General features: G+C 43.3%; 1 protein-coding gene across 1 annotated transcript in view; it reads right to left on the reverse strand.

The window, feature by feature from the left end:
• NPSR1 (neuropeptide S receptor 1) overlaps positions 1–21,344 on the reverse strand; it is a 1,383,746-nt gene that overhangs the window by 527,371 nt on the left and 835,031 nt on the right. Inside the window, exon 6 of the mRNA XM_069208133.1 lies at positions 4,190–4,266. Coding sequence (XP_069064234.1) covers positions 4,190–4,266 — 77 coding nt within the window. The remainder of the gene's footprint in view (positions 1–4,189; positions 4,267–21,344) is intronic.

The following is a 21,344-nucleotide window of genomic DNA, read 5'->3' on the forward strand; positions in this document are numbered from 1 at the left end:
AGAGTAGGTGCCAGAACACAGCCTTGTCTAACTCCTTTTTTAATAGCTACGGGATCAGTCAGCTCGCCCCCCTGTCCACACCTGATTTGGGCAAAGGTATCTTGGTGCAATTGAACTATAAGTTTCAGGAGGCCAAATGGCACTCCCATATTTAATAATGTTGACCACAGGAGATTCCTGGGGATCAGGTCAAATGCGGCTCTTAGATCTATAAAAACCACATAAAGGTTACCCCTCCCCAGGTCTACATTCTTCCATTTTATTGACATAAATCTTAAAGCTTGGTCAACTGTGCTCACTGCGGGTCTGAAACCCGCTTGTAAATCAGAGAGAGCTTTAGACTCAATAATCCATTCCTCAAGATGGGACAGAAGATGTTTCGCATAGATTTTTTGGAAGTTATTGAGGAGACTAATGGGGCGGTAGTTAGCCGGAATGTTTGGATTTCCTTTTTTAAAGATCGGTACAATTTCAGCCCCTTTCCAAGTGGATGGAACTGGAGCTCCCCCTGCAATTGCATTGCAGATAGAATTGAGGTAAGGAGCCCATATGTCAGTTCTAGATTTATATAGATCTCCTGGGATTTTGTCTGGGCCAGGTGCCTTCCCCCATTTCAGGGAGTCTATTGCTACTCTAGTTTCGGATAGGGAAAATGAAATTGGAATGATCTCTTGGTTTGTTAAATCATTGGGGGGCCGCAAGGAAACTTCAGGCGGACCTCCATATAGTTGCCCAAAATGCTCTACCCAAGTTGCTGAGAGGATTGGTTTTAACTTCTCTTACTTCTTCCACAGTCGTGGTATTTTTAATCAAGTTCATGCATTCTGTCGTATGCTCGATACTCTTGGCAATCTCAATTGCTTCCTTTAACGATGGGTCCAATATTAATAGCTTTTCTTGGACTTTGTTATTATTCGTGCATCTAACTAGTTGGTCTCTAATCAATAAGTCCTCAAGGCTACCAAAATCACAAGTGGTTGCCAGCCCCTTCAAACAAGCTATATAGCTTGATACCCCTTCATCTTTACCTTGTGCTCTAGAGAAAAACTTATGTCTTTCTAGTACAACATTGATTCTTAGACCAAAATAATCCTCTAATTTCATAAGGGTTTTCTCATATTCATCCAGCTCTTCTCCTTCTTCCCCTTCTTCTTCTGGATCTGGCAAGTTGTCATAAACCTTTCGACCTTGTATTCCTAGGTTATGTAATAGGATATGCTGCTTCCGTAATGGTGAGAATTTCTCACCCCCAATGGCAATTATATATGATTCGAACAATTTAATCCAATCCTTCCAAAATACACTCGGCTCCCCCACTTCATTTAAGAATGGCGGGGTTGGTTCATACTGGCAGCAGCCATGTTGTGTTAAAGACTGTGTAAATATATATATATTTATTAACACCCTGCTGGCTATGTTCCTAGACTTATTTAAACCTCCACAACTAAAATCAATAAGCACATATGTCTGCACAGTTCAGTACATTTATGGTTTAAATCAACATTGAACACATCACCAATTAATTATTACAAATCACTTGTACAATATTTACATTGTCTTAGGACGTTCCTCGTTCATACGTGTGATTCTCATTACACCCTTAGGAAATCAGTAGTTAATATTCCTTCCTGTTCAGTAGCGCTATAAAACTGTGCCTCACACTTGTATTATCTGGACTTCCAATGTCCTTGCTCCTCCCAGCTTCCTCAGTTGCACCGTATTATCAGTGACTGCCACACAGGTTCTCTTGTACTCGACGATTGTTCATTTCTTGTATTCCCGTCGTCACTGACACAAACGGCTGCACTGACAGGAACGCGCGTCGCTGACTTCGGACGCCTTACGTCTCCCAATATACTATTAGTTTCTTGTATTTCCGTCGTCACTGACAACAACGACTGCTGTCACGAGTGCAGCGTTATTGACGCTGTTGTCAAAGCACAAGCTGTGCACTGACAGGAACGTGTGTCGCTGACCGCCTCACGTTTCTCTCTCTCTTCTGATTAACTGGCACACAGCTTCACAGTACACCCAGCTGCCGAGCCTAATTACTTCTCACCCAGGTGACCTTCACACAGCCGCTACTACCGTGTTTTCTGAGCTTCTCGCTGAATAATACATTCCAGACATATTATGACAGCTCCACATCCAACTCGATTTTTTTTTTTTTTGAGCGTCTTTGAAGCGTTTTCCTACTTCATCCACTGCAAGACATGATATTCTGCACACTGGAAACAAAAACATTCCAGGAGATTGCCTGGCATACCTCAGCAGCTCAGTTCAAAGGTGAATTTACTCGCTGGATGGCTCAAAATCAGCTCCTCTTGCTACATCAACATCAGGAGTGAAGAGTTCAACTGCCCCCTGCGCAGGATCCCATTCTCGTCGCCAAATTAAATGTTGTAAAGAGGGACAGGAGACAACCTTCAAGACAGGAACTTTATTTCTACAAACTCCTCATCAGGCCGTCCAGCTGCTCACTGACTCAACATTCCAAGGTGAGCTCCGAGCTAGACCATTTATCTACACATTCTAAGGTGAGTCAGGAACATACCATTCCAACTATTTACAATTTAATAAATATATAATAATAAATATAGTTAAGATAGATTGATTATACCATATTACAGTTTCTTTAAATGAGAATATCGATGTATTGCTGCAATACTGTTCTCGTCAGGTACAAGGACAATAAGGTGGTCATTCCGACCTAGGCGGGCGGCGGTTGCCGCCCGCCCGTCGGAATCCGCCTGAATACCGCCCCGCGGTCAATTGACCGCGAGGGGTATTCTGACTTTCCCGCTGGGCCGGCGGGCGATCTGATTCAGATCGCCCGCCGGCCCAGCGGGGAAAGCGCCTTCCACAAGGAATCCGGCTCGGAATCGAGCCGGCGGAGTGGAAGGCGTGCGACGGGTGCAGCAGCACCCGTCGCGCTTTTCAGTGTCTGCATCGCAGACACTGAAAAGCCTAGTTGGGCCCTGTTAGGGGGCCCATGCCATAGGCATGGGCACGGCAGGGGCCCCCAGGGGCCCCGCGACCCCCCCTACCGCCATCCTTTTCATGGCGGCTTTCCCGCCATGAACAGGATGGCGGTAGGGGGGGTCAGAATCCCCTCGGCGGCGCAGCGAGCTGCGCCGCCTTGGAGGATTCTAAGGGTCAGTGGAAAACCGGCGGGAGACCGCCGGTTTTCCCGTTCTGACCGCGGCCAAAGCGCCGCGGTCAGAATGACCAAGGGAGCACCGCCGGCCTGTCGGCGGTGCTCCCGCCCCCGTTGGCCCTGGCGGTAGGGAACCGCCAGGGTCAGAATGAGGGCCTAAGTCTATTGTTTATAATGTTCCTTGTGTGACTTGCTTACAACAATAATCTTTCCTGTTGCCCAGCAACATCGACGAGCTTGTTGACGTTGTGGCTCTCGCAGGCGCTTCTTGTTGCCCAGCAACTGCCATAAGCTTGATGACGCAAGATTTCCCGTAGCATTACTTGTGCACAGCGTTGCTAAGCAACCTGCATCACAGTAACAACGTGTCATCCAAAACAAGCATTTCCACTTCCGCAGTCACACCTTCCTTCTTCTTATTTTTTTTTCTTCCTTCCTCCGTGATTCCAGCACACTGGAAGTGCAAATTCACTGTAGACAGCAGATCCACTCCCGAAGTGCACTGCAACTCCGGAACTATGGAAAACAGCAATCAGTGACCACACCCCCTTTGTACCGCCGTCTCTCCTCCCGGTCCCAGCTCACCACTCCTTGCCAGTGAAAAGGTCCTCTGTACGATGTGGGTACTTAAGGAGTTTATTCGTAGTAAGACCGGGAGGGAGACACTCTGCAACTGCTGAGGTCTGCCTTCCGAATGTCTTCTTCTGACATTTGACAGCGCGAGCCTGCCTTCAAACACAAGTACATTCTACAGCACGCAGCTGCATACAAATACAACATAAATACGGGACATAACAGCCACCCCCGCCCCACCTGAAACCAGAACCTTCTTTATAAATATGCACATATGTAAAAAAAAATCCGAGTAGTCCAACTATTTACCACTGTTTATATTTTGTGTATAAGTCACTACGTTTAAAGTCATTAAGCAAATCATTAAACATTTTATCAATGGAAATTACATGGTTAAAATAAACAGCAGGGTTGCCAGAGCAAGGTACATACATACTTGGGGACCAATTAAAAACTTACCAGAACAGTTGGAAACAATTACTGCGTGGGCTTTACTCTTTACCCATATGGTGCGTATCACAATGAAATAAATTACGCTGCCAAGAAACAAAAAACAAAATAAAAGATTAATGCATTTGATTTATGTAGCAAAGGAAACATGAAGGCACAAAGAGCAGTGTTTTCAAACAATATCCAATGATAATTAATAACAGCCTAGAAGTCAGTTTTTAGCTCTAATAGTTTCCGCATATCATTCCGCACATAAGCAAATAGGCAATTTGATTCAAGTATTGCTCAAGCAGTATGATACTACCTGTGATATTTATATATGATAAAACTCATAATGGGCTTGGTTTACTTAATTTATTGTGCATACAGTTGTAATTTCCTAACAAAGAAAGCGAATCTCAGCTCGAAATAGGGACCCTTTTCAATAGAATCTTGCTCTTTGGATTGTCCGGGTAAACATTTTTCTTGCAAATGTCAAAAGTATACCAAGTATGCAGATTGATCCGCAAAGCCTTTGTGACCAGTGGGTGTCATGAAAGTGAAACTTGGAAATACGGTGAACATCAAGACTTGTAACTTTCTGGTTATTCAAAAACACTTTCAATTATTTTGCCCCAGATGCCCCTCAAGAAAACCTTCACCTAGACACAGTAGGTGTAATTGGTGCTTTACGTATTTAACTTTCGTAACAATCCTGCTATTCAAGTGGTAGAGGGAAAGTGATTTATTCACTTCTCACATAATATCATTTGCTAGTCACCCCTGAAAATTCAAAAATAATTCAGAGGTAAGGCATCATAAGGCAGAGCTAATCACCAAAAAACATCAAGAAATGTGCTCAGAAAGTGTAACACAAAACGAAGTCAAAGAGAAAAGCACCTACAATGTAAAGATCCAGGACACATACATACTAAACCAAATATGATAGTGTATCTATAAATTTAGAAGCAATTACAGAACTAGTTTGAAACACTGTGGATCTGATACAATTATTATACATATAATTAAGTTGCTCATACATTTGTTGCCAGGCTAATTACAAATTTACTGCATTTTTGGATTCAAGCACCGAGTTAAGTTTAGACAGATGACTGAGGAAACCTTTTCCTACTACAATCAGGCTTTCATAAACTACATCATCCTTTCCAAGCACTTAGCTACAAACACTGAAAAGCATGGAAACCCATTGCCATAATTTTCATTCACCTCAGTGGTGCAATTATGAATGGAATATTGCACACCAGACACCAAATGAAAACACACAACAACATCTGATGCCAAACAACTAATAGCCTTATTTAAAGCAAGGTGATATGTACTCAATTCCACCATGTCAACTGAGGGATGTACAAAGACAAATTCTGAAAGGAGTTTGTTATTGACAAACAAGAAAAAATGTCCTTGACAAGCTGGGAGTTTTCCTCCAACTTGCGGGTGTTGTTTCTCTTCTTTCCTTTTAAGATCTGGCAGGCTTTCCTTGGCAATACAAAGAATGCAAAGCATAGGAAGGAACATCAGCCTTAAAGAAGGTGGATGGTCTGGGATGCTTGAATGATGATCCAATATTTGGCGGACCATTAGTCAAAGGTTTTTGTCAGCATAAGTACCTCCATTGGAAACATGGGAGCTCCCTTGATTCTAAACAGAGCGGGAGAACCGTGGGTTTGACAGATAGGATAGCTGCCAAGTTTGTGATGGAGTTTCCCATTCACCAAACTCTATATAAGCCAACAATTATCACCCTTTTGAAGGAAAAAACACATGTAAGCCCCACAAATTGAAATTGCTCACTACTAAGTGCTCCTACACATACATGATTACACATCATATTATTCTCTGTGAAGGTGAGTAAATCCTTTTGTATGACTGTGACCATGGTTTAATGATTAAGTCTTGTTTAATATATTTCCTACCAGCTAATTCTGCTGCCCATCCATCATTTCAAAAAGAAAACATGGTCCTGCCTCTCTTACTTTTTGCCTACACCAAGTTCATAACAGCCACACATCATCTCAGTACTGCACAGCGTTTAACCAGTTCAAAAATACTCTTTAATATGCTTTTGACACAGACCTTTCATTAACTAATCCTCTTCTGCCACTCCACGTCCACACCCGAGATCACATTGGACATTTACATCACTTACACTCTATTTACAACATCTCACTTTGTACTATACCTCTCACCCAAGAGCACCTTGAGTGGGGACAAATGTATTACTTTGCTTACTGCCCTTTCTCCCCTTTCTTCCATTACACCCAAATCTCACTCTGATATTCACCTTAGCTCCTACTTCACCTATGATATATGTTGGAAATGGCCTTTCTGCAGGGTCACCCCCAAAGTTTTTGCCTTCCTCCTTCTCTTTTTCTGACCTCATTTTTGCTGGCTTTAGGACTCTGCGCACTTTACCACTGCTAATCAGTGCTGAAGTGCAGATGTATGTATGTATGTATGTAGTATTTATAAAGTGCATTCCGGCCAAAAGGCATTAAAGCGCTAACAAAATGTGGGGGACGCAAGACACTAAGCAGAAGGGGGGAATCGTGACCAGCAATTATCGCAGAAATAGCCATGTTTTAACTGACTTCCTGAATTTTAAGTAGCTGTGTTCCTTTCTTATTTCCAAAGGGAGCGAGTTCCAGCACTTAGCTGCAGCCACCGTGAAGGCTTTATCACCCCCTTTGGCTTTGTTGGTACGGGGGGGCCTGAATTCTATAAATTCCAGATGAGCGAAGATGCCTCTTAGGTCTGTACCAGTATTATTTAGAGAGTAGATAGTTGGGGCCAATGCCATGGACAGCTTTGTGAGTCATACATAGCGCTTTAAAAGTAATGGCTACCGGGAGCCAGTGTAGTTGTTTGAGACTTACTCTGGCAGATGGCGAGCGTGGAAGATTCAAAATAGTTCTGGCAGCCGTATTCTGTATCAACTGTAGCTTGTTCAAGGATACTTTGTCCAGATTAAGTAACTCCTCTCCTTAAAACATGGTGACATTAGCTCATACACAATTGCCTAATTTAATTTACTTGTAAGTCCCTAGTCAAGTGCACTACCTGTGCACAGGGCCTGTAAATTATATGCTACTAGTGGGATGCAGCACTGGTTGTGCCACCCACATAAGTAGCCCCCTAACCATGTCTCAGGTCTGCTTCTGCAGTGCCTGTGTGTGCAGTTACACTGTCACTTTGACTTGGCACTTAAAAGTACTTGTCAAGCCTTAAACTCCCCTTTTTCTACATATAAGTCACCCCTAAGGTAGGCCCTGGGTAGTCCAAAGGGCAGGGTGCTATGTAGGTTAAAGTCCGGACATGAGCATGTGTCTTCTATATCTCCTGGTAGTGTAAAACTCCTAAATTCGTATTTGCACTACTGTGAGGCCAGCTCCTTTCATAGGATGGCATTAGGGCTACCCTCATATACTGTATGAGTGGTAGATCCTGATCTGAAAGGAGTAGCCAGGTCATATTTAGTATGGCAGAATGGTGATACAAAACCCTGCTTAATGGTGAAGTTGGATTTTATATTACTGTTTTAGAAATGCTACTTTTAGAAAGTGAGCATTTCTTTACACTTACATGTCAAAGGACAGTAGCCTGCCCTCACACAAAGGATTGCCACACACCCTACTGGGACCCTGGCAGACAGAATGAAAGTGAAAGGGGACCTTGTGCACTTCTAAGCCACTGTTTGAAGTATCCCCCACTTCAAAGGCACATTTGGGTATTTAAGCAGGGTCTCTGACCCTACCAACTTAGACACTTCCTGACATGACACTCTTGTCACAGACACTTCCTGGAGAAGAGAACCTAAACCAGAACTTGCAACCTGCAAAGAAGAACTGCCTGGATGCCCAAAGGACTCATCTGGACTGCTTTCTGTGAAGGACTGCTGCCTTGCCGTTGCCCTGCTGCCTTGCTGCTCTCTGGTTGTGCTGAGAAGTGCTTTCCAAGGGCTTGGATAGAGCTTGCCACCTGTTCCCTGAAGTCTCAAGACCAAAAAGACTTCACCTCTGCAAGAAAACTCCTTGTGCAGCGAAAATCGATGCACAGCCTGCCAGAAACGACGCCCACCTGCATGGTGGTGAAAAATTCACTGCACGACGAACCGGAATGACGCAGCCCGACTTCGCAAGGAGAAGATCAACACAGTGCCAGCGTAGCAGAATTCGACGCACGGGCCACTGGATTGACACACAGCTGTGCCGGAACGATGCAGCTCGATTTCCAGAGAGAAATCAACGCAGCGCCTGCCGTGCGGTAGAAATTTCCATGCAACGTCCACTGGATCAATGCAGCCCCTGTGACTTTGTCCTGTCAGCGCCGAAAATCCACTCATCGTCCCCGGGGCGTCCAAAAACCCCGAAAACCCCGCAACCCGAAGAGGATCCAAGACCGAGCTACGAAATCGACGCAAAGCCTTCCCTATGTGAAAAATAAATGACGCATCGCTGTGTGTGGCCCGAGAAATCGATGCACACCTCCCTGTTTTCCACGCATCTCCTCCTCTGCGGTTCCTTGTGGAGATTTTGAATGCAAACCAGGTACTTTGTGCTTGCAAGAGACATTTATTGCTTTTAAGAGAATAAAGACACTTTATATCAATTTTACAGTGATAGCTCAAAAAATACTTATTGCATTTTAATAGTTTTGACCTACATCTTATCAGATAAATATTATATTTTTCTAAACACTGTGTGGTGTATTTTTGTGGTGTTCTACTGTGTTATTGCATGATTTATTGCACAAATACTTTACACATTGCCTTCTAAGTTAAGCCTGACTGCTCAGTACCAAGCTACCAGAGGGTGGGCACAGGGTAATTTGGTCTGTGTGTGACTTACCCGGACTAGAGTGAGGGTCCTTGCTTGGACAGAGGGTAACCTGATTGCCAACCAAAGACCCCATTTCTAACAATATTCATACCGGCTAATACTTGTGCATCCCATCTGACACTTTCAGCTGACAAATTATTAAACCTGTGGCTGTCTTTTCTAATGTACATCTTTGCATCTATTCAATAACTCCTTCACAACTGCAACTTATTTGTAATGTTTCAAATCTGTAGTGATTCTTCCCTTACTGAAATAGCTGTCTACCAACCCATTGTCTCACTCTATTATCCGGAATCCCAATTACAGTTCTTCTCCAAAAAAATGAAATACCATTTTTTCTAACAACTCAATATGTATCTCTTTTTAAACATTCTTCAAGTCATGCTTCTAGATTATTCACTCATATGAAGCTGTGCTCTTTGCTTTTCCCAACTTAATGTTCTGATCTGATTACAATCACCTATTTTATGTCATAATTACTTGAGCTATCAACAGTATTGATAACTGTAACTCACACTGCATTACTTTTCTCCGTCCACACCATTAGAATTAAAGGCTCTGCTCTTCAATGGCTTTCCTCATACTTATCAGGTTAATAAGGGGTTAGCTCTTCAGTGGCATTCCTCTTACCTACCAGGTTACTCATCATTAATGAAGGAATCCAAGAAATTACAACCAACCACTGTACCATTTGGGGTTCCAGAGAGCTTCATCCTAAGTTCACGTCTGTCCCCATTTACTACCCTTATAGGTAATATTGTCCCTTCCTTCAGCTTCTCCTATCACCTTCATGCTGATAACACATAAATTATCTTCTCCTTTTCTACCCACTACCACTGCCTCTGACTGCCTGACTACAAATGAACATTGGATTGAGCCTCAGGCATCTCTTGTTGAACTACTCCAAAACCAAAGTCCTTTATTTACTCTGGTCCTATGCACCACTCTAAACTTTATTCTATCCACTTTCCTCCAGAAATCTTTACATTCTCCTTCTCAGCCACATACCTGTTTTCTCTTTAAACTTTCCATCGATGGGGATTCATTTATCACTGCCACTACAACAGCAACACACTTCCAGGTACTAAATGTGAGAAAAATAAGATCACTGACAGAATAACCAAAACAAAAATCTTATGTGGACAGAATATTGAGAAGGTAAGTGCAAATAGATAATTATAGATGTACTATTCTTAACTCCACATCTACATACCTTGAAGATATTTATATATATATATGTATATATATATATACATTGTCAAGATACACATATATGTGGCGTTATATATAGTAAAACGTTGCTTACCTATAAAAACATATCTTCACAATATATTTGTCCTCGATATTCTTGACACAATATTTTGTCCACAGAATATTTTGTCTAAATACCAGAAAAATAGGTACATGCCTTTTATTTCACACAACTGAGGTGCTTCGTGTTTTATGAACTGAAACCCACCAAAACCTATGACATGCCTGTGACCTAGTCAGTAATAGCAAATATTACTGCAAAAGGGCCAGGCACTAGTGCATATTACAGACTTTAGTCTGAGATAGGTGTTATCCCTTGCGGATTTCTGTATAACAACAGCTCCATTTGGACTTGTTCTAGAATATGAAAAAATAAGAATATGGAGCAGCATTGGCTATCTGTATGAAGACTGAAGAAAGGGGGATCTTTCCAAACAAATATGCCAAACCTAAAATCTTTTAATTACTAATTTCCAAGAAACTCATTAGAACATTGTCATTGTAGTATGTCTGCTAGCATAATACTCCAGGACTGAGAGAAGGGTAGACACAAAGCAGCATTTTCAGTGCTGGTGATGAGCAGAAGGATAAAGGAAAATGTGCAGACATTTCTCAGACTGGCAGAAGTGGATTTGTTCATATCGCTTTGGCAAAATCTAAGAGCAATGCATCAAACCTCAGTTTCTTTTAGTGTTATTTATTATAGGATAAGAAACATAATCAATTCCACAAACTGAAGAGCAAATATTCAAGTTGTTTAATTAGCTGTCATTCTTAACTACTTATTTGAAACCTAGAGGTGTTTCCTCTCTGCCAGTGAAGTTCGCATAGTTTTGGCCACTCTGGAATTCTGGCAAAAATCTGCCAACCACTGCATGGCAGAGTTTTTTTCTCATGCACAGCTCAGCAACATTAAGCTGGCAAGCACGAGCGAGAATTTGCATCCACTAGAGCAATTTTCAGGTGCTGGAAAGCCTCCCGGAGAGATTTCTCAATGCTGGGGGTCACTGCAGGTCGTGACCATTGTATTCATAAAGCTGTTGCTCAAGTACAAAATCTACTCGAGCTTCAGAAATAAGCAGCGCCCTCTGCCATGCCACATAGTGCTGTTCACACTGATTTTACAGTGCAAATAAAGCTCCGGTGCTAAAAATCAGGATGAGCAGCGCCACATGCCAGATTCTGCCAGCTTGTGGAACTCTTCAGAACTTGCAGAGGTTTTCTGTAACTCAGTGCATCCCACCCTGGCCTGTTTAAAACAGGGCACGTGCTATGGCAAGGCAATACGAGGCATCAGCCAGTGTACCTTAGAAATATGAGATGTGGCCCTACTGCCAGGGGAGGAGCTCAGAAAATGCTCCATTTGCTTATGGTGCCAAAATTATATGACAGTCCAAGCTGTTGAATGCATATAAGTCAGAATTTTGCTTTAATGTGCACTTCACTGTTGACTCATGATAGTTTGTAAATGGTTAATATGAAGAGCAGTACCAACGTTGCACAATCACTCTACTTTCCAAACCATCATATGTAGGTCAGAGGGCAATCAATATAAATGATGATGGGCTTGTAAATAAGTACCGATGGAATGATGAGTAGAAGGGGCGTGACATAAAGTCAGTGGAGTGAGGGATCATTACGAGGCAGCTCTCCCCCGGCTTTTTTGTTCTTATTTATGAATCATCCTCATTTAATCCCTACACCAAACTAGTGATTCTGTAAGTTGCAAAGGCCAGGTACAAGTTATGACCTGCATTTTGATTAATTAGAGCCAGGGAATAACATAGGCCACTGATTTTAAGGGACTAGTGAGCCTCTGTTGTAAATACCAAGATGCAAGCAAAACAATAGTGAATAACTGGACGTGCCAGTGTTCCCATTCTGGAGCAATGTGTCTCACGGTGACTGGAACAAATGGCGAGAGACAGGGCTAAAAAAGTGAGGAGGGATCCCAAGTGAGGGTTGAACAAACTGAGGTCCAACATCTAAGTGACAGTCGAAGGTGACAGACACAGCAGTCGGCTGCAAGTTGCTACTGGAGAACTATCTTAAGTGGATTATTGGCATTAGACATGAGCCAAAGTGGAAGCAGCTGGGACACCCGGAGGAGGACCCTGGAGCTATTCAGCAGGAAGAGATCGATCCCTCCGACAGAACGAGTGATGCATGTTAGGTAGCTTGAGGCCACATTATAGGTAATGCCGAGGGGTGCTTAGTGGGCGAGCGCCCAGAACTAAAGTGCCAGTCCACCTAAGACCAAGAGTAACCCTCTTAAAGAAGGCGAGGGTTGGGGTCCATGTACTATTTCCACGAAAAAGAAGAGCACCCTCAGTCACCATAAATTAAAGATTAGTTAGTAAATTATAACAACATGCAGACTTTATTCTTCATGCTGCAAACATATCTTTCTGCACAGGCGTTTAAAACTTTTCTTCCACAAATCAGGTGATTCATTAAGGTAAAAAGGACGTCATAACCAACATAAATATATTTAGAAAAAGAAAAACATCCATAACCACATCCACAAAAAAGGAAACTAATTGCCATTTTTTTTTTAGAAAAATCAAAGACACTTTTGTATTGTTTTTCTTATATAGCTGTAGGCACAATGAATCTCCCTCCAAATCCTAGTTTTCGAGTAGAGCATTGATATCACTGCCCGTCCTAAATTAAAAAGACCATTCAATTAAAGGCCCCAGCAGGGGCACTTGCTAGTGTCCATGAAATCAGTCCCTAATTTTAAGTCCAAGTGCTCCACTGCCCAGCCAACGCGGTTCGCTCTCGTAATGGGGGGCCGAAAGTTAAATGAGATTTTTCTCAGGGTTCTTAAAACGTTTACATAAGTCGGGTATGTCTGTAGGAAAGCAAAACATCATGTATTACTGATAAATTATATTGCGTCATTAAGTGTGTAGTTTATATTTACATAGGTCTCCATAGCAATGATCACCTTCGTGGTTTCTATTTACATAGGTCTGTTTAATGGTCAAGGCTCCTGAAATGCAAGGGGATAGATATTGATTTGAAAATGTTCCTTAGAGTTTAGATCTCTCCACCTATCACCAATGTGTACACCACACACGTGCTCTCACCTGAAGTAATCAATGGGGCAAAACTCTAGGGAGATAAAAAGATATTAATGTGAAAAAGGGATGAGCGTTTCCGTTTCATCATGGGCGGTTTTCCCATATTAGCTCTGGGGCTACGGCCGCTCTACTGTTCCCCTAAATAGCTGAGAAACCATTTTCAAATGCGCAAAGGGCAAACATCAAAATCACTCACCCTCGGGGGCACTGTGTTTCTTCCTAGAGCTCCTTTGATGCTGAACACGTGCAGCTACCGGAAGTCACAGGTGGGGGACTGTATCGAGTCCTGTACAACCAGTTCCCCTCCTTAAAGTCGTCAGACAGCAACCCGCAAAAATGACCCAAGCCTCATTGCCATCTTTCTGCTAGAGAATATATTCCATTCTCAGGCCGTATTTATTAAACATCATTAATATGACATATCAAGTAAAAGCATTTTCAAGGAGAAAAACACGTTTCCATACAGATTTACTATATGTACTGTAGAGTAACCCTTGATGATTTAATATAACTAATACATTGAAATGTACGTGTTGTATGTGAAAAGAATGAGGTTAGGACTCATTCTCACATTTCTGAAACACTCTCAGAGTCATGATTGGCCAACCCTCATGTCCCTTGTGGTATCACCTAGTTGAATTGACTTGGACCCAGGGAGAAAGCCCTCTCTAGGAGTCCACCGTTAGCAGGCTTTTACAAGGTGAACCCACCAGTTCTCTCAAAATAGAGGGAGCATAGGCCAGTATGAAAGCTGGTTGCCTAAAACAACAATGTGTGCCAGAGCCTCCCAGTAGTGGGAATCCGCCTGGCACCCAAGTGGGAGTTGAAACTGGGCAACCGGGCCATTCCTTGATCTTCTGGCTCAATCATCATCCACCCGAACATTCCCAGGGGCTCAAAATGTGGTAGCCTGTAATTGGCTAGGGACAATGGCAGTAGTGGACTTCACAAGCCCTTTTCTGGAGGCCGTGGGACCTCTGCTCGGGAATGAGTCAACAGCTTTAAACCAATTCCATCTTGAGTTCGCCTGCACTTATATTCCTGATGCCAAGATTGTCCATCTGTTTTGTGACTAAACATGACTCTTCAACCGCCACAGGCCTGGATGGTTCCCCGATCATCCAGGACTCCCCGTAATGTTGTGAGTAATGTTGTACGGTAAAAGCATGCAAGTTCTCCAAGAACAACTCATTGCCCTTGGTTGGTAAATGAACCCCATCCATGTGAAAGAAGGATTCCTCTCATATGCAGTTGTGAGGAATTATCTTAAGTCAAGCAATGTTGAGCAACCTTCTCATTGAACTGTTCAAGTGCCTGACTGATTTTTTAGGGCCCTTTGGCGACCAGCCAGACTTCCAAACCCTCCTGGAGATGATGTCTGATCATGCAATGACTGTGCCTGGACATGTCCTAGCTACCCAAGAGATTTCTGTGATCAAGCTCTCAATTAGGGTCCTTCTGCCCATGGTTGTCAAGTCATTGCCACCGATTTGGAGGATGATGAGTGCCAGTGGCTGGTGCCTCCTGCGAGCCACCTCCTCAACTAGCTGTCGTAGTCCATCCAAGCGAAGACCACCCTTACCGGTCCAGTGGAAATTAAGTCTTGTCTTTAAAGCCTGCCTGCAGAACCAGCTCTCAGTAAATGCTGTCCTTGCCTGCCACACAAATGAATGCCTGATAATCCACACACTGACAGTAGCTATGTGTCCTATTGCAAAACTAACAGGGAAAAATAAATGCTGTTACTTCAAATGGCTAGAGAGAAATTTTCATAACTGCAGCATGTTGAGACACACAATGCGCTTGTAGCAATCTGACCTCCATCTGCTGATTCTCTTGACTGCTTCAGGGTCAAGCCCTACTCCCACTGCAAATGTTGCTGCCTCAATTCTGAAGGAGTGTGGACTGAAGTTCCACCGAATGCCTTTCACCCTTAGGGCTTTGTGCAGAACCTACCTGAATTGAAATCTTGTGAGTAGGACACCAGTGACATGGACCAGCAGGGAGGTAGCTCCCACCCGGGTTTGTGTCTGCAAATATCTGTGCATTGTGGCCACTGGACCCCCCCATAAAACTGTCTGACCTTCTCAACATCATCTTTTCCCAACTGGTCCGTCTTATAACATTGAATGATGATGACCAAGCCCTCCCTAAACCAAGATATTCCACTGACCAAACCCCCCCCCCCACATAAGTCTCGCTTGGACCTGGCAACCATCTCAAAACCCAAAAGGCTGTGTAAAATGTGAGAGAAAATGTTGTTGTGAACAGTCACCTCATACGCAGAATCGCATACCCTGTATAAGGCACCAATAACCTTCTCCAACGTTTCTGCATCTATGGGACAACTTTGATCTGGTTTTGACCCTACTAACCTTCTCATTCTTTCAGGGCTTTTTTAATTAGAAAGAATTGTGAACGGTCTGAGTCCAGCTCCACTTTTGCAAAGAAGGCCACTGCTGATATGTGTCACCTAGCAAACACTGCTGATCTACCCTGCATTTGCATGTGTTCATGGAAACCCAGCCAGCTACACAGAGAGAAGAGCTGTGCCTCAGATTTGCCCCCAGTGTATGCCATGTAGTTGGCAAAGGCCCTTTAATAAGCTTGCATAGTTTTGGGTGCTAGGCTGGCTGATATCAAATCTGAGAAAGTTGAGTTCCAAGGCTCCACAGTGTCTGGTAAAGTGTGTGGGTCCTGCCTCTGCCCCCATGTGAAACCATTTGAAATCCTGTAACTTGAGATGAGACAAAGCATCTGCTACATTATTGAAGATACCTGATACATGTTTCGCTTTAAATAGAATATTAGTTTTCAATCAAATCAAGAACAATTCCTTCAACAAAGCAAGTACTTTCTTGCATGCTGAGTTGATACATTCAACCAACACCATGTTGTCAGGATAGACGGTGACTAACTGGTTGCGGAACTGATCAGTCCAAATGTGCAGGGCCACCACAATGGGGAATAATTACAGAAAGGTGATATTCCACCTCAAGCCTGACTCCAACCAAGCCCAAGGCCGGGACTGAACACACCATTTTGTGCTCAGGATGGCACCAAAACCCACACTCCAGTCGCATCTGTAAACAACCCAAAATCTTAGCTTGACCATAAGGGAGCTGGCCACACCCTCAAACCATGAAATCTTTTAGAAATTTCAAGCAAATACTTAAATCTTGCTTCTGATTCGTCGGGTTGTATGATCTTTCTCTTTTAGGCCAGGCATGGCCTGAGCTATGGATCGAGAAAAAAGGCGACCCATGGGTATCATGCACAGGCCAAAGTTGATTTGGCCTACCAGAGTTTGTAACTGGTGCAAGAAGACCTTCGGCGCCCTCTGGCACCACTCCATGGAAACTCTGAGGGTGTCCACCTTCTCCTCAGGGAGTCTGCATTCCCTTTTAATGGAACCTATTTGTATACCCAGGAATACCAGGGTTGTTGCTGGTCCTGCAGTTTTTTTCCTGGGCCAAGATAATTTTGAAATCTGACATTAAGCACTGGAAGGTAGCTAGAGACTTTGCACAGCACCCAGACCCACCCATACCTAGGAATAGGAAACCGTCCAAGTAGTGAATAACCAAAGCAGAACCAGATACCTGTGTAAAAACCCATTCCAAAAAGGTGCTGAACTGCTCAAAGTAGGTACAACAGACTGAGCAGCCCATATTCATGCCCTTGTAGTAGAATTGTCCTTGAAATTGAAACCCCAGTAAGTGATAGTCATCTGGGTGGACTGGCAATAGATGGAAGCAGACTTAATGTTAGCTTTGGCCAAGAAGGCCCCTGGGCCTAATTGTCTTAGCAAATATAGTGCGCCATCCAAGGAGGCATATTTGACCTAGCAGAGGGATTGGTCGATTGTGTCATGAACAGAAGCACTTTTAGGTGCTGAGAGGTTATGGATCAGCCTAAACTCCCTGGGGTCTTTCTTGGGAACCAAACCCAGAGGGGAGCAAACAAATCTTGCTAATGGAGGACTTGGAAATGAGCCCCACCAGGTAGGGATATTTCTTCATGTTCTGTTCACCCAACAGGGAATGCTCTGGCTGCAGTAGGTTTCCCTGCCATGGTAGGGGTGGGAAGGTCAGCTGAGGGAGCCTCTGGTGATGTTATTGCTGGCATCAATTATTGCCTTGGTTGTCTGCTACACTCTTGGAGCCCAACCCTGCTTCTGGCTGCGTAGCGGTGACTCCCGCCACTAGCTTTTTTTGCTGCTGCCCACACCCCGTCCTCCCATGCAGGAGGACCTATGCCCTGCTTGCCCAATTTCGAAAGCCAAGGTAGCACCCTGGCAAGGCTGCTTACAAATTCCTCCCCTGAACTGCTACTACCCACTTCTTTTTGGCCCTCATTGTTCACTCCCTCCACTACCTCTTCCTTCTATTGATCCGAGTTGTCCCTGGCTGCAGGTTCTGCTACCTTTTCCTTCACCCCTTTGGCCAACCCTTTTCTTGCTCGCTTCAGGACGGGAGAAAATGCTGCCTTTGGGGGACATACCAGTCCTCCTGAGGCGGTCCTTATTAGCAGTAGCTACCTCTGAGGCTATCCTGCTACTGGGCCCCAGCTACAGACTGGACTATTTTTGGACTAAGGAGGCCAATGTGGTTGCAGCAAGGCCAGGACTTGGTCTATGGCATCTAACCTATCAATGAGGACTGCCATATCAGGCTTTCTTTTCACTCGCTTTGGTGGCATATTGGAAGGTTACTGCACCCTGATCAAGACAAAAAATCGTACTATGGGTGGGGGGGTTAGGGATTCTGTAGCTAAGGTGACCTATTGTACTTTAATGCTATACTCCCTAAACACTGCTCGCAGTAGCTCAAGAACTATGTATATTAACAGTAAAGCAGGCACACAAACTGAAGAAAAGCCTGTCCACAAGACAAAATCCCAATCATATCACAGTTTTGCATCTATAAAGAAATTCATAAAATTTCCCAAACCAATTCCCCTGAAATCATCACCAGAGATTATGCATCTAGTTCATAACAAATTATGCAACAACAACGCCACATGCTGGCCAAAATGAACAGTGGCCGCTGCCAGCAAGTCCAACTGTAACTGAGCAATTCTTCTAAAGCAAAACATCAGCTTTTCCCCAGTGCTGCACCGGTGGGCCGCCAGCCCTTTCTCGTCCTCTCCTACAAATAAATATGCTCCCCCAGTGAAAAACCTGGCTTGTATCTCCCTGCTTTCCAGAGGAGACCAAAGATGGTAGGCTGCAGTGCTCCATTCCTAGGCAGGAAGATTACAGTTTATTATCCCCCACCAATTCCTGGAGCCCAGAAAAAGGTGGAAAAATCACAGCAGGTCCAAAAAAGAGAGTGGGAGGCAGTCTAGTGGATCAAGGCCGTCAACGAAGAAAAAAGGCAGTTTTGGTCCAGAGCTAGTGAACCATGTGGTTGGTTGTCAGGTGCAGGAAGGTGACAATATGGTGAAAAAGCCTTCTATCTAACCCACATAACTGCCCCTTTTGACCACCCAGGTAACCCTGTTGGCCCCCGGGCAACCAATGGTTGCGCTTTTTGTGGAAGACCTACAATTCTTTTTTAAATGCAACCACTGTTGGTCCACCACCCCTAACTGGTCAAATCAGGCCCACACCTGCCTAAGGTGCCTCTGAGCCTGGTACGAGTCCCCCAGTCCAGAGTCATTAATCATAATTTTCTGAGCTGACAAGCTCACAGGCCTTATGCTTGAGAAGGCATCTGCTCAGCAAAGTTATTACCTCATAGGCTAAACTCAAGCACCTGACGACTGTTAGCCATGGGTGCTCAAGCCCTGTTATACAAAGGCCTTCATGTCAGTCAGGGACTGGAGCCAAGCCTTCCCACACATTCACACTTTGTCACAGGGTGGTGTGGGACCAACAAGCTTTACTGGCCCCACCTCACCCTGTTACCTGTTGTGAAAGGGTGGGATTAGAGGATTCATGTGGCAAGCTGGACATTGGAGTCTGCACAGTTTATCACTTAAGTTTTGATTATGCTGTATAGACTTCAGTGTTGAATGCCTCCTGTGCTTCAGAGGAGGCACCCGAGCTTTCCCTCCGTGTATGGCAGTGGAAAGCAAAAAAGTCCAGAGTGAAGAAATACAAAGGGGCTCTTCATATATTTTTTACACCGGGCAAGCAAGCCTGCAATCCAAACAGGGGCATGAACTTTCCTTTTGTAGTTTAAAGTGGCTGAAAGGATTCATGGTTTTCTGTGTGTCAATGACTTGATTTATCGGTCTTTTGCTACATCTGGTGCTTACAAACACTAAGAGAGGAGTTTGTTAAAACATGTTACATGAAGTGCACTTTTTTAGATTGATTTTAAAACGGGATGCTTGCAGTAGTTTTTAGGTTGCGCATTTGAGACCTCTTGTATATACATACTTTAGTATATACTTCTATACTTCTTTGTGGGGTCTCTGCTTTTTCACTGATTTGTTTCAGTATCCTTAAAAAATCCTTGTTTGCTATTGTTCAATCCTTGCTCTCTGTCCCACCTTTTCCACAGTTGTACACTCCCCTGGAGCATGGCCCTAGTATGTGTACCCTTCCACTTGTGCCTATGTAGCATGTGCTTAGGGATTATTTTTTTCTTAGGCTAATAGCATTTGACCAGAGCACTGGATGTTTTAGCGGCTCTAATCTGTTTCTGTTAACAGGGCTCTAGTCTATTACTTATTTTCATCTGCAGTCATGTGTGACTTTCTTTATTCCATTCCTTACTCTCCTTCGCACATTTATAAAACTTAGTTGTCGCATTATAAATCGGGCCCCACGTAGATGAATTATTCATTTTTAAATGCGATGATGATTTTTTTATTGCCTTTTAAACATTAATGTTTTTGTGTGTTTCAGTAGCTTACTTTTTGGGTAAATACTAACATTTATCGACTTTATAGTAGGATGAAAAATACATTGTATTTATATGTCTCTTTACGTGGTGTTCAATGTGAGTTATTGGCATTAGGTAGGCTGCGTGGTAATTTAACTTTATTTAATTATTGCAAAACTGGTTACAAAGCTAAGCAAAACAACACATGCCATAAAATAAAGTCATTTTTAGTCACACAGCAAAGCAAATAAATTATTTGAAAGCAACGTGGAAGTTTATAAAACAAATGCTTTCTTTTGAAATAATCTCTTTATTATATAGCGCTGGAATACGTTTTCTTCTTAAAAATTTGAAAGCTTGGGAAGTATTGTTGTGTCTTTGTGTGAAGCTTAGCATCCTGCATTTAGCCATATAACTCACTGCCTTTCTGAAATAAACATTCACAGATGCTGGTTGTAACTAAGATGCAAATCTTTACTGCTGGCTGTTTAAATTCTCTCTTTCTTCTTGAATAGTTGTCTGCTACTTTAACACATTGACAAACTTTAACTGTTTCACACCTCTCCATATGTAGGTGAAGGGCTGCTTTAGCGCTGGTGTTGCCTTGTGTCGTCAGTGTTTTTTATGACCCCCCACCCCATGACTAACTCCTTAGAATTCCTTACTACCACTGGGCAAATGAGCTCCTCTTTTTTCTTTAGCCCCAATTTCACATACATTTTTTTTAAAGCACTTGTAAAATATGGCTTTATTTTCAGTTATTTAGATAAAATAGCATTTTGTTCTTGGCAGCAGGCACGTTAACTCTCTATGATACTGTATGGTGAGTCATCGTGGCTTTGTACAAAACTTCAATTTTTTCCTTGGTAGGAACATTAATCACAAGACGTAGCTTGATATTTTAATTGTTTCCTGAAGGCTGGACGCAAATGGAGCTTTTCAATAGGTGCTTTAAAATCGCACATTTTGTAAGTTATTGCTAAACACAGCACCTCCTTGAGGTTAGTGCCCCCAAATCGAGGCTCACCACACAGTGCGGCCGCACCACGTGCAACGCTTTAAAGCAGGCTGTGCGTAGATGAATTATTCAGTTTTAAATGCAAGTTGATGAGATGTTAAATTGTTGTATTGCTTTTTAAACATATATATATATATA

The sequence above is a fragment of the Pleurodeles waltl genome, chromosome 2_1, assembly GCF_031143425.1.
Source record: "Pleurodeles waltl isolate 20211129_DDA chromosome 2_1, aPleWal1.hap1.20221129, whole genome shotgun sequence".
NCBI lineage: Eukaryota > Metazoa > Chordata > Amphibia > Caudata > Salamandridae > Pleurodeles > Pleurodeles waltl.